General features: G+C 37.3%; 4 protein-coding genes across 6 annotated transcripts; all 4 read right to left on the reverse strand.

The window, feature by feature from the left end:
- Nucleotides 1-74: 74 nt before the first annotated feature.
- LOC137745364 (uncharacterized) lies at nucleotides 75-3,340 on the reverse strand. 3 transcript variants are annotated; one of them, XM_068485310.1, is made up of 5 exons: nucleotides 3,130-3,340; nucleotides 2,267-2,316; nucleotides 1,366-2,108; nucleotides 815-1,007; nucleotides 75-583 (listed from the first exon to the last, which is right to left on the reverse strand). In XM_068485310.1, the coding sequence occupies exons 1-5, from the start codon at nucleotides 3,204-3,206 to the stop codon at nucleotides 558-560; spliced, it is 1,089 nt and encodes a 362-aa protein (XP_068341411.1). In that variant the 5' UTR covers nucleotides 3,207-3,340; the 3' UTR covers nucleotides 75-557. The 3 variants fall into 3 exon arrangements, with proteins under 3 accessions (XP_068341411.1, XP_068341410.1, XP_068341412.1); XM_068485309.1 differs by having other exon boundaries at nucleotides 1,366-2,091; nucleotides 2,181-2,316; XM_068485311.1 differs by having other exon boundaries at nucleotides 1,366-2,091; nucleotides 3,130-3,219.
- A 2,252-nt stretch (nucleotides 3,341-5,592) lies between these two features.
- LOC137744581 (glucosamine 6-phosphate N-acetyltransferase-like) lies at nucleotides 5,593-7,398 on the reverse strand. The gene is made up of 2 exons (XM_068484359.1): nucleotides 7,286-7,398; nucleotides 5,593-6,055 (listed from the first exon to the last, which is right to left on the reverse strand). Exons 1-2 carry the CDS (start codon nucleotides 7,396-7,398, stop codon nucleotides 5,593-5,595), a joined length of 576 nt encoding a protein of 191 aa, XP_068340460.1.
- A 109-nt stretch (nucleotides 7,399-7,507) lies between these two features.
- Nucleotides 7,508-9,713, reverse strand: LOC137745344 (large ribosomal subunit protein uL1-like). Its single transcript, XM_068485288.1, has 6 exons — nucleotides 9,600-9,713; nucleotides 9,459-9,501; nucleotides 8,698-8,917; nucleotides 8,433-8,598; nucleotides 8,123-8,328; nucleotides 7,508-7,755 (listed from the first exon to the last, which is right to left on the reverse strand). Exons 2-6 carry the CDS (start codon nucleotides 9,461-9,463, stop codon nucleotides 7,702-7,704), a joined length of 651 nt encoding a protein of 216 aa, XP_068341389.1. The 5' UTR covers nucleotides 9,464-9,501; nucleotides 9,600-9,713; the 3' UTR covers nucleotides 7,508-7,701.
- Nucleotides 9,714-10,746: 1,033 nt separating this feature from the next.
- LOC137745346 (cytochrome b-c1 complex subunit 9, mitochondrial-like) lies at nucleotides 10,747-12,693 on the reverse strand. Its single transcript, XM_068485289.1, has 3 exons — nucleotides 12,478-12,693; nucleotides 11,706-11,753; nucleotides 10,747-11,028 (listed from the first exon to the last, which is right to left on the reverse strand). The coding sequence occupies exons 1-3, from the start codon at nucleotides 12,595-12,597 to the stop codon at nucleotides 10,978-10,980; spliced, it is 219 nt and encodes a 72-aa protein (XP_068341390.1). The 5' UTR covers nucleotides 12,598-12,693; the 3' UTR covers nucleotides 10,747-10,977.
- Nucleotides 12,694-12,947: the final 254 nt, after the last annotated feature.

Below are 12,947 nucleotides of genomic sequence, written 5' to 3' on the forward strand. Positions count from 1 at the left end.
TACTGTTTTTGCACCAGTTGTTATTACGACACTTGATATCCAGGAAACTTGAATAATTGAGAATCGCGATAGCAATGTTATACTATTTCGCGACTATCAATTTTCCTCCAGATCAAGTATTGAAGCGGATCTACCATACCAATCAAAATGTAGCATAGCATGAATTCCGGTTATGGTGACCGGAAAACAATGGATCGACCCCAGTTGACCCCGTTCTGACCAAATACAACATAATAACTCAAGTAAAACACAAATTTACACACTGCTGAAACCAACCCACTATTGACTGGTTCCAACGGCCCCATTCTTGACATAACAATCATGCAGACTGGTAGCCGAATCGACGATCACAAAACCAATACATCTTACAGTCTGAAATCCTCGAGTAATGACGCGATGCCCAATGGTGCACAATTGCTCCAGGTTTGAATAGTGTTTGCATCCGACCATGATAAGCGGGTCAGATGGCGAAAAAGCAGTTCTTCCCACGTTAAAAAGTCTTGAGAAAACCCTTTTGCTGATACAGATTGTAGAGTGTACCCAAACCACGAATGTCTTTAAGCAAGCCTGGAAACCAGTGTGCCTGAGTGATGAGCAGAGTTAAAAAGAAAGCACAGATGAAACTATACTAATATCGACAATTTCAAAGGGGGACATAACGACATGTTTGGTTTTCATATGTAGTTTCCGTCCCAATCAAATTAAAACGAGAGTAATTTCAATCAATCACATAGTTTGAACGACAGCTAAATGCAGTTAATAAAAAGAAACAAACATGCACTGCAGACAATATTACTAAGTAATCTGTCCTCACCTAAAATAATGAGCGTAAGTAGTATTATCAATACCACGTGAATAGAATGCCGCTGAAGTTGAATGTGATGAGGTGATCTTTCATATCTTGCCCTAAATACACCAAGCCAGGTCCGTAAGTACATAACTTTTGTCCGGATCCCCATGCACAACTCTTTAAAATTTCTATACAACCACGTCCCCTGATGCTGAACCTGTCAAGGACAAGCAAACCCATAAGCATCTAGGCTGAAGCATAGAAAGCCAAACCAAGTTTTCCACAATGAAATGATTCAGGATACAGAGCGGAATCAGATATAATCACACAACAATCCTTTTGGAACACTGAAAATTTGATAGAACTTACAAGTATTCCCTTCTTTGATCTCAAGTCACAGCTAATTACTAAGAAGAATATGAACTAATGAACATGCAATACTTAACGGAATTGGAAAATTCAAGAATCTTCTTAATTATCCAAGAAATAAAACGTGATGCTTGAATTACAGATTTAAGAGTAAATAGAAGAGTTGTGAATGGTTAAAAGTTTCGGATTTCTGATTGCCAAATTACCTGGGCGCCATGAGAAACATCAGCAATTGATGGGGAATGACTTTGTTCTTCTCCATCTTTAAATCTCTTTGTATAGCTCCCAGTGACCCTACTCCCATACACACTCCATGCAGTATTCAAGAACCCCAATACGTTTGTTCTGCTGAAGCTTTCGGGTTTGGCTTCATTAGCTTCCAGATCCCGACTCTCACCACCTCCATATCTGTTACAAGAGGTCTGTGGAAAAGAATCTGTAAAATCAGATTTCAACCTTGTATTGCCAATATCCCAACTCCCACCTTCACCGAATCTGTTATAAGAACCAACTTTCCCCAAGTTGTTCTCCTTTCTAGATTCAATAACACGGTCCACATGAACCACTCCATTCGTATTCAAGTCCTCAATTTCTCTGTTTTTGTGCTCAACAATACCAGAAGTACTGTCTTTAGCACTAGATGTGGTTGGATCAAGAAATCTTCTCAAGATACTGCTGTCTTCCACTTCTTGACCATCAGTGGGCTCGGCGTTATTTCCCCCAGAAAGAAACAATGCCAAACCATCTCTATCTTGTTCATTCAAGTTAACCCATTCTGTATTTCGCAGGGGATCGCCTATCGGTGTTCCCTCCAAGATCTTCTCCACATAAAGTATTTGTTCCCTCATGGCTCCGATAAACTGCTTGTGCCTTGAACTTACATCCTCCCGATTTTGAGACCTGCCTGCCACCGCTCTTTCAAAGTCCTCCAACTGGCAGGAGAGAATCACTAAAAACCTAACTAAGCAGAAAATAAAGAAAATGAAAGATAGAAAGAGTTGACATGTACAAAGATTACTACCTGCCACTTTGCCGTTTCAAGTGTAGTAGCAAGATCGCGTTTGCGATAATCTATTGATACATGTAACTTTGGGTCTGGACAGTCACCTTGAACAAGACTGAGCTCATGCAGCAGAGAGCGGAAAACCGATTCCATCCTAAAATTTAAAACATCAAAGCAAAATGAGCACTGGTTTCAGGGAATGCACAACTCATAAGCAACTCAACATAATAAAAACACAGAATAGCAAATACAATAAGCAATCCACCAAAAAAAAAAAAAAAAAAAAAAAAAAAGGTTCCTTACGTTTATACAACAATGAATTATCAATCTGTAAGCTCATTTATATTTCGAAAAAGCGAAATATTGAAGAAAGTAAAAATGGGCGGGTTTACAGTTTATTCGTTACTGGCATTTCTCGAAAGTTGATGTTTCGGACTGTCAAACTTTCAAAGAGACGGGCCAAATGGTCCAACACCAATATTGTCCCCAACTTAACTACCTGCTAGCCCAGCAGGAGTGGGGTTTTATCCTAAAAGGCCTCGGTTCTTCTGTTAAACTCTCGATGTGGGATTTCCAACACACTCCCTCACGTGAGATCATATCTATAGCGGACTTCCACATCGGGAAAGGAAAGACAAGCACATGAATACTACGCACAAGAAAAATCAGCTTTGATGAATATGAAGTCCCATTTGTGATAGACAACATCATTCCCAAACCAAACAAAGATCTTCAACAAAAAAATAAATTCAGATGCCAACATTCTAACACAGCTCAGAAATCAAGTTCATCAAATTAAGCAGTTCAAAAATAATACTTTTCACCTTTTTTTTTATGAACTTTCTTCTTAGCCCAAAAATCAAGTCAAAGTTTTTGCCTTTCTTTCCCCAAAAGCAAGAAAAGCACTTCCAAATTTCCAATACATATTAAAATTAAAAAAGAAGGGGAAAAGGGAGGAGAAATTAACCTGTCAGCGGAATCTTGGACGACTTCGGCTGCGGAAAACAGAGGGTCTGACTCCCATTGGTGCAAGCTCGACGCCATTTTTATTTATTTTCTATTTGTTTTGTTTTCTACGTCCACCACCATATAGAAAAGTTGCAATATTTATTCATATAAAAATAAAAAATTAATTTCAAATGTCGATTTGGAAATTGGGATTTTAGGGTTTAGGGTTGCAGAGATGCCGGAAACGGAGGGGAAAGGTGTTCATTAAAAGTCTAAACGACAAATTTTTTGGTGCGGAGAGTAGGTATTGCACGTGGAGGCGACCACAGTGTCATGATTCGACGTATTCCACCACGTCATTATCTATTATTGAGCATTTGAAATTTGGAAGGAAGGACTGATCTAAAAATTTCATCTTGCAGTTCTTACAAATCTCAAAACTTAAACTAATCGAACATTAATTAATAAGTTGGCTGACATTACCGTTACTTTAGGATAGTGAGTAAAAATGTACTTTTAAATTTGATTTCTACAACTATTGAATTTTTATTTCAATTTCAGCCATATTTTTCATACTACTCAGTACTACATATTATTAATGAAAAATTAGTTAGCACGTTCCGAAAATATTTTTCTTTTTACTTAGAAGGAGTCATGATTTCGTACAGGCAAATTTGATCTTGATATGTGTATGGAAATATTTCTTTTTGTAGTTCTAAGGAGATATATTTTAGTACATGTATCAAATTGTAATTTAAGTTTAACGAGGTATAAGAAGCCAAACAATGTTGTTGAATGTACTATAATGTATAGACAAGTTTGTGTTAAGCGTTATTAATTGGACGGTTCATCAAGGCGTCAATAGTTATTAGTTGTTCCCATGCACACCTAAGAGTATTAATGCTAGCATTATGAATGCACAATAGTTGGTTTGGACATGTTTGTCCATCTATTATGGAATAGTTTATAGTTTAACCTTTGTTTTTATTGATAATATTTAGCTCCTTACACGTAAAAAATTAAAAAAAAAAAACATAATTAGGTTAATGCTTTTTATCCAAAATGGTCCTTGAGATTTGCATAACACATCATTTTGGTCCCTGAGATTGAAAATCAATAGAAATGGTCACTAAGATTGTCCACCATCCATTATTTTGGTCATTCCGTTAAAAACTCCGTTAAGTGTCTTGGAGCTCTTGGCCGAAAGTTTGGGCAATTTTCAAAGCTTCGTAACTCAATCGTTTCTTAACCAAATTCAACCCATAATATACCAAAATAAAGAAAGGAAAGTGTAGAACAAGATTATACCCATTTGGAAGACCAATGATTGCTGGAGATGGTCGGAAAATAGCCTGAAAGGTGATTGGTCTGCCGGAAAACTGGAAAACTCGCAGGAAACTGGGTAATTTTTGAACATTCATAACATCTTCAATACTCAACGAAATCAAGTGATTCAAAAACGAAAATCATACTTCTCGATGAGATGAAGAGAATGATACCTTTCTTGAAGGCTAACTCGCCATTGTTTGGCTGGAAAATGGCTCAAAAGTGGCTGTCTTGGTCACAATCTCAAGGACCATTTCTATTGATTTTCAATCTCAGGAACCAAAGTGATGTATTATGCAAATCTCAGGAACCATTTTGGCTAAAAAGCCGTTCAATGCATGTTTATATAAATAGTCGATGTGTAAGATGGAACGACTCATTGTCTATACGAAGCCAAGTAGTGTTCTTCCACTAAACCTTGTTTCCTTCCAAGTCCAAAACAGCTACTCACCAGCCCACCTGTTGCAGTTTCACAGCAGTATGGAGAGTGCTTTCAAATTTGAAATGGCAGTAAAATCATATGAGCTCGTTTGGTGACTAAAATTAGAAAATAGTGGACAACTCATACAAAAAGAAAAAATAAAAAAGAAGCTTGTATGTTAAGGGTAGAGGTGAATGATATTTTTCATTTGCAGGATTAAGCATGAATGAAACTAAACCCTTCTAATCCTACCATTACGCGGGGATTCAAGGGGAAAAGTTCCCTCAATGAATTATCCATCTTCTACCTTCAAATCAGACATAGTTTCCTCATTCTTTCATTGAACATACCTTTCACACATAGAATTATCTACGCCAATCCAATCTTAGTCACTAGACGAGCCCTATGGAAATTGACAGTATTTTCTTCTGCATGCCAAGGATATAATATTGTCGTGGCAAACAAAAAATGGTTTCGAACAGTCTTTAACTTCTAAGTACGGCTGAAAAAAAAGGGATTGTACTAATTAACTGGGCAGATTTCACTTCTAAGCACTACATAAAACTCCCGATCGAAATTTCAAAGTTGTCATGGCAAGGATTAAATTATGACGGATGAAATATTTCCTCCGAAACTTGTTTATTTAGAACTGGAACACTGACAGTAGAGTTTATACAGCACAAGCGAAAAGAAACAAAAGCAAGAAGCCAACTTACAAGGAATTAAGAATGCTTCTCATATGAAGTACTTCACCATCTGAATTTCCTTCTGCTTGTAGCCACATTTCTCATAGAACGCTTTGTTCTCAACGCTGCAATCGAGAATCACCCTATAACACCCCATCGAATGAGCATAATCCGTAAGGGCGTTAATAATCTTCTTCCCTAACTGCATCCCACGCGCATTGGCATCAACCACAATGTCTTCAATGTGCCCGACTTTGCCACAGTTTCTTATAAACTTCCTCTCAATGAACACACTCCCAGTTGCCACAATCTTCCCGGAGCGAGCTTCTATTACAAAGACCTGATGGTTCTCTGCTCGGGTGCTAAGCTCCTTAAATCGATCTTCAAAGTCCTTATCGGATACAGAATCACAAATGGTCAGTTGTTGCAGCAGTTCTATGAATCCCTTGCCTTTGTCTGAGAGTTCTAGTTTTCTAACTAGGGAATTTTTGTTCTTTGCTGTTTGCCATTTTCTACTCGTTACAAGATGTTAATGAAGTCGGAAATGAGTTTCATCCCATCACAATTGTTAAGTTTAACGAAGTGATTTACACTAGTTTGTTAATTTCCGCCCCTCAATTCTCCTTCGATTTACTCAACCCAAATACCAGAGAAAAACGAAGGAGCATAGCGGTGAAGAAAATGGGCATGCGGAAATCACTTCTCCAAAGTTTGTTCCAACAACCAAGGACTTTTCTTTTGACAACCACACAATACAGTAGAGTGGATGTACATTACAATGTGACAGTAATCCAATCCGAATCCGAATCCGATGCTTATCGGATATAAATTGATGGGTTCAATACGATAATCCAAATACGATCCAAATTACGATAGTTATTGAATCCTACAACACCAATATGTTTGAAAACAATTCTGACTTGTGGGTTTTGTAAGTTTATGATTATATGGACTGTTAAATTCAAGTAACGATTCAAGAAAGTCAACCCATCACACAATTCAATTAGCAGTGATTGAGAAATAAGTAAATCAAAGTTTCCTCAGAATTCTAATCTCAGTGAAGGTTGCTGCTGCTATGGAGTTTCCTCAGATCCGCAGAGAGACTGCTGGTATTTCAGGTTTGGTATGTGATTGGATGTGGGTGCTTTTACAGCAAAATTGTATGCAAGTGGATTATAGCTAAATTCACTAAGAACATCCGCTCTTACAACCAATGTCCCATGTTTGATTTTTTTTACGCGATAATTTAGATGATTTAATGCAGAATATCTTATCGTTCGTTAAAAAAATAAAAGAGAGAAAAATATTACGACTTATAATTTGGTTACCAATTGGCATTACGATGAGAGATTTCAGATTTGACTCTCCACGACATCAAACTAGTATCGTTTACTCATTGATGTGACTTGGACCAAATCCCTCCTATCATAGTAGCAAAACAGAAGAAAGGGCCGAATTTGAGTCTCTTGTTTTGGTTTTTGTATTTTGCATTTTACATGTTTGTCTTATGGTTTCAAGTTTAGACGAGTGCACTAGCCAAATTTCTTTCTTTCAATTCATGGTCAAACAAAAGGTTGGCAAAAGTGCTTTTGTGGACTCCCTACAAAGACAGCTTAAGATGTGTTTGTCCCATAAGTCAATCCAGATATGGTAATCTACATTGTTAACAAATGAATATTATCAGGCAAGATCATCGCCTATCGTTCAAAGTGCGTTTCGACCATTAGAACATGAGATCACACTTCATATCGTCAGACAAGCCCCCGACAGGACTCAGTCGAACAAACGGGAACCCAAACGAAAGAAACCTTTCATCCAGATTCATCGTCGAAGTCCCCATTACAACTGGGTCCATTACGATGGAAGGATTATGGCTTCGGAATACAGGTGAAGAAAAGAAACAAGCATATTCTGAAACCCTAATTCTTTCATCCCAATTGTAACCTTTCACCATCCACTAGACATTAGAGAAAAAGACTTTCCTTCAAAATTTTCCAAAAGCATTCATCTAAAACAACAGAGTACTAATTGTAGTTTAACGACGAAATCAAAGTTAATGAAAACAAAATAGAACACTGAAACATATGCAATAAATGTCTTAGAAAAAAGTTTGCTGATGCTTCCTTCGCTTGGAAAGTCTCTGATAAAGATTATGAACTTAGTAGATACGGATAGCTTTCCCCATCGTACTCTTCAAGTTCAAAGACCTCACCTATTTGATCATACACAGAAAAGGGCAACATACATAAGTACAATTAAAAGGGTAAAAAAGATAAAAGCATGCATCAAATGATACTCAACTAGAAGTCGAGGCTTCAAATGCCAATCCAATCTCATTTCAGAACAAATCACAATTTACAGCTCAAACGCTCGACTAAATGAAATAAAACGACTATCAACATTAATATTCAAGAAAATATAGTAATGCAAATGGTTCAATATAAGATATAATAGCAACAGGATCAATGAAATAAGCATTTAAAGTTTGTTATCCATAAATTTGAAAGCCAAAACTTAGTACAGAGCGGGTATAATTCAAAAATCCAAATGCTGCAAGGACGATCAAGCCAATAACTTACATTCTGCCAATTCTTCTTCAACAGTGAAACTAAGAAATTGACACTGAGTTGCACATTCTGGAAAATCTGCTTCTCCTCCATAGCAAGATTGCCGACAGCAACACCCATGCAAAGAACCTTCTTAAGTTGGAACTTCACCATAGCTTTGGTCTCGTTAAGTTTTGCCTCCAGAGATTCCTGATGACTCACCAGGGTTGGGAACTTACCTGCAAGTTGTACACAAAGCTAGAGTTAGTGTTAGCTGCCACTTCAATAAATCAAAATGTCCAACAACGAGAATACAGAATAGCTAATAATCAGGAATACTTGCCTGCCTTGTTAAGACCAGGGCCAAGAAGACGAGGAATCTGCTTAATGACAGCTTCAGAAGCCAAAAATGCATGGTATTTCTTGGCAAGCTTCTTAACAAGTTTTTTGTTCTTGTTAAGCTTTTTCAAGCTCTCAACGTCCATATAGTCCAAACCCATCTTCTCTGCCTGTGGTAAAGCATGGGATACACAGATTTAGCTTCTACTCCATCACAAATGCATCCAGAGTCAACAAATTCATAAACAGTTCGAGATGTGTCAACTTACCTCTTCAACATGCTGAGCATCTCCAAGCATGCAAACCCTCATCTTAGGGCGAGGGATATGTGGAAGCCTGACAGAACCGCTGAAACGCTTGTCCTTTTGTGGGTCATAGTTTTTCAGACCAATCTGAAGCTCAACCGTCTCAGTGAACTTCCTCTTCTTTGTCTCAGAATTTGTCTTAATCTGAGAAATGGCCTCCCTCAGCCCATCACTTGAAAGCTTACTGTTTTAACAAAGACGGTAAAATCACAAACTTTAGGTAACACGGCCAATGTAAAATAATCCGAAACGGGTTCTTGACTCCTACGATAGAGCTAGGGAACATGTTTCACATCGATCAATTTTAGATACATAATACAATCAATGGTACAAGACATGAATGTAAATTAACTCTAAATCATCTAAAGATTTAGACTATCACTGGCATTTTCGCCCACCACCACCAGAAAACACATAAATTAAAAAAAGCCCCAAAAACAAGTAATCAAAGCACACGCCTTTTTCTGTAAAAGCAATATCAGATTATTCACCCAGACAATAACAGATTCAGGAGTATTAAATCCCTAACCACAATTTCTAGCCGGTAAACTTCGCAAAACCAGATTAAAACAAATAAACAGCAAGGGATTCAAGCAACATGCTAAAACATGAACAAAAATTTGGGATTTTGGTTTCCAAAAATTCAATTAAAATCCAAATCGATCAATAACCCAAAACTAGTTACAATCTGATGAACAAATAACAGGAGGAGAAAATGAAATTACCTCATGGTTAGTTAGATCTTTGTCCTCGCTGCGAAAATACTTCCTACAAATCAGAATAATGAAACGAAAATTTTAGCGAGGCCGCAATACAGAATGCACAGAATGATGAGATGAGAAAACCCTAGTGGCGGCGGAGGCTACCTGAAGAAGGAAACCCTAGAACTGGATTTCTGGACTGCCGCGCTAAATGGTGAAGAGACTTTGGGGCTTTTATAAAACCCTAGCTGCTTGCTACGCTTTTGTCTATTTTTGATATTTTCCTTCGAATCCCTATACTTCTAAGTTTTATCTTTATACGCTGACTTTTACTTATTTCCATCAACATCCCACGATATTTAACTTGTATCACACTTAAGTCCTTGAAATTTAAATTTTGTTATTGTTAAAAGTCAATTAAAATTATTAACGTGACTGTTTGAACCCAATGTTAAACAATTGATCCCGTGTAGTCAAGGTCATTGAACGAACGGAGGACATAGATCATCGATTGAGGATTTGATGAAATTTTACGGATAAAAGTAAAATCCTAGATATTCCAGTTTGTTGGGGGACTTTTAGGCTGAGCTGGACTTGATCTTTCATGAAGACATTTTTTCTTCCATTGGTTTGTTTGTATATCAAGTTTCGGTTACCTCGAAAGAATTAGCGCGTCATAGGAAGTATGTCGACTAAATCAATGGCTCAAAGATAGCGAGGCATAAAACTAAATATAAAAATAAAAAAGAACGCCAAATAATTTAATGCCTGCTTCCAGTTGCCATCGTAAGGGTTTGATATTCTAACCCCAGGGTTAAGGCCGTCCTTAACTTAATTTGACCTCAACGGGAGGTAAAATAGATTTCTCACTTACTTGACTTATCATCCATACAACCAATCAGTGTAATGCCCTGCTTAATTACAAATCCAAACTTGTAACTTGTAGTATTACTAAGACACAATAATAATTCATTAATATTTTTCTTCATTGTTTTCTCTTCTTCCCTATCTTGTGTTGATGTGTCAAAAGGTTAGTTAAAATTGGGAGAAGTAATAGAAAGAAAGCTAAACGGAAAATATAGCTCTGTGTCACTCGTTCATGTACACAAAGCCAAAAGTGAGCAGAACAACCTTAATTACCATCGTGGATTTACATCCCAGTGCACATTTCTTTGTTCCCCTTTCTAGTTTATAATTTCTCCTTTGTTACAGATTGTCGAGTTTTTCGTTTAACTTTGCTAAACTGACTAATCATGATTTTGTTAAACAAAATAACTGGAGATAACACAAATCATAAGGCAAAAGGGATCAAAATCTCAGAAATAAACAATAATCATTGGCAGAATCAAGTCAATGTGGCCGTGCACAACTGATTCGACACTTCAAAAACACTTTCGTTGAATGGAAGAAGGTTGATAGATAAGCTGAATCCGCCCATACTTTATTACAAAAATCAGAAGTCCTACCTAAAGCATAATTTGCATGGTCCAACTTTCCAAGAGTATGAAAACTTTAGAATTGTCGAAGAGAAGCGTTGGTAATCTCATTCTTCCGATTGCCTTGTCCCCAGAACTGAAATATCTTCATATCGTTTCTGCATAAAAGAGAAAATAAACAGTTTCAATGTTAAACTTGTGACATTGTCCAGTAGACCGATCAAAATTGAGAAATTTTACAAGTACATTCAATGTGTACAGAATGTCGTAAACAATTACTACTGACAAAGAATCCCAACTGCACTGAAGACATGAGTAGAACAATATACATGTCTATATAGATGTGGAAAGTGACAATCCATCCCAACTGTGGCCAGCGGCCAGACTCACGAAAATTCCCATCCGTTCGACATAGGTAAGGAAGAGCAACAAATGCCAGATAAACATTCCCTTGAAAAACAAATTACGAAATACATCTATAACCAGCACCACCTAAACTCTCTCCAAAACATGTAGGTCCAGACCCAATGAACAATCCAAACAAGCATACATGCTCAACCAAATGAAGTATACAGAACATCCAGCCATGGGCAAAAGTTTTGTCTTTAGGAAAATAAAAAACCAGCATGTATTTACAGAAGGGAAAATAAGTAAAAGCAATTTACAATTTTGATTTTCCATCGGTGTCTAATATAGAAAATAACACACGGGCACAATCGTACATAGCATTCTTCAAGTGTTTCCATCAAACTGGAAATACATAAATTCTAAAATACACGGAGTAAGTGCACGCAAACCACCATGTGTAGATAAAACTAAAGAAAAGTTCACATACCCCAACATTATTGTACTCCCACAGCTTATGAACTCCATAATCTACAGCCTGAAACCAGCAAATCAAATACATAAGAAACACTATGACGTTCATTCTTCTTTCACAAAACAACATAAATCTAATAGAAGTAAGAGGCGAATCATAAGAAACAAATTCAGCAAGGAATGAAAAAAACTGTTTCAGAAATATGCATACACCCCAAAACTCAGAAGAAGAAAAAAACACCCGAAATGTAAAGTTCCAAGCAATGCAAATCCAGCAATGTCTCCAGTTAGCAACTCTATGTCCTTACGAGCATTGCACATATGAGATAATATGAAATCATAAACCAACGTGCCAAGATTTTGAATCTCGATAGTTCCACTATATATATGACCCTCAACTTGATCAATTTAGCAACTTTTCATCTTTACGAGCGTTGAATATATGAACATATATGAAACCAATTAATGAAATTAGATCTATAAAATTAATTACCAAAAATTTATTACTAAATGGCAATCACAAATATCAAATTTCACCCATTTTTCACCAACACAATAAAAATATAGCCGCTCCCGTTTAATCACAAGATCAATTCAACAAAATACAATAAACACATCTGAAATTCCTGAGCTTTCTGTTAGACTAAATTGACCTAATCGCAAATCAATCCCTTTAATTTCCTCAGATTTTCCTACCAACCAAACAGAAAACAACAGGGAACAAAAATAATCTGAAACGAGAGGTTCAGTGAGGGAAACCCTAATCTAAAAACTTGTAAGATGCTCACCCGCTCGCCGAGGAAGGCGCCGGCGATGACGAAGGTGACGTAGACGGAGTTGCGGCGCATGATGACCCTGTATAGGCCTTCGAAGAGGCCGCCGCCGCTCCTTCGGGCCGCTGAATCCATGGCGATCTGCGCGAATCTGTTTCCGGTTGCTTCTGATCCGAGCTGCGAGGTGGAAGATTTTGGTCAGAGCTCTTGCGTCGTGGAAATGGGAAATGGATTTGGGTTCTGTAATATTGTGTTTGGATTTGAGAACCGGGTTGCTCGGAGCGGTCCGCTAGAGTGTTGGAACGGTTTGGGGCGGGTCGTTCGGACCGGGCTGTGTGGGCTCCGAAGGTACTGGTCCATGTAGGCTTAGAATTTCTATTTTCAATGGAAATTTTGTATCAATTGTTAGAGTTTTCATCTTCAAATCATTGCCTTGTAAGTTTGAATAATTTTTCAATTTAGTATAAATTAGTTTAAAATATCGA

This window comes from Pyrus communis, chromosome 9 (genome assembly GCF_963583255.1).
Source record: "Pyrus communis chromosome 9, drPyrComm1.1, whole genome shotgun sequence".
In the NCBI taxonomy this organism is placed as follows: Eukaryota; Viridiplantae; Streptophyta; class Magnoliopsida; order Rosales; family Rosaceae; genus Pyrus; species Pyrus communis.

Bases quoted from the DNA above. Each gene is read 5' to 3' on its own strand.
- LOC137745364 (XM_068485309.1), bottom strand. From the start codon at position 3,206: ATGGCGTCGAGCTTGCACCAATGGGAGTCAGACCCTCTGTTTTCCGCA. The intron at 2,092-2,180 runs GTAGTAATCTTT...CTCTCCTGCCAG, and splicing joins TTGAAACGGCAAAGTGGCAG to TTGGAGGACTTTGAAAGAGC. The intron at 1,008-1,365 runs GTAATTTGGCAA...TGTCCTTGACAG, and splicing joins ATGTTTCTCATGGCGCCCAG to GTTCAGCATCAGGGGACGTG.
- LOC137744581 (XM_068484359.1), bottom strand. From the start codon at position 7,398: ATGGACCCAGTTGTAATGGGGACTTCGACGATGAATCTGGATGAAAGG. The intron at 6,056-7,285 runs GTGTGATCTCAT...TGTAACGAGTAG, and splicing joins GGCTTGTCTGACGATATGAA to AAAATGGCAAACAGCAAAGA.
- LOC137745346 (XM_068485289.1), bottom strand. From the start codon at position 12,597: ATGGATTCAGCGGCCCGAAGGAGCGGCGGCGGCCTCTTCGAAGGCCTA. The intron at 11,754-12,477 runs GTGAGCATCTTA...TGCTGGTTTCAG, and splicing joins GCGCCTTCCTCGGCGAGCGG to GCTGTAGATTATGGAGTTCA. The intron at 11,029-11,705 runs GTATGTGAACTT...TCTTTTATGCAG, and splicing joins GGGAGTACAATAATGTTGGG to AAACGATATGAAGATATTTC.
- LOC137745344 (XM_068485288.1), bottom strand. The intron at 8,599-8,697 runs GTAAGTTGACAC...GCTTTACCACAG, and splicing joins ATGCTCAGCATGTTGAAGAG to GCAGAGAAGATGGGTTTGGA. The intron at 8,329-8,432 runs GCAAGTATTCCT...TACAACTTGCAG, and splicing joins CCCTGGTCTTAACAAGGCAG to GTAAGTTCCCAACCCTGGTG.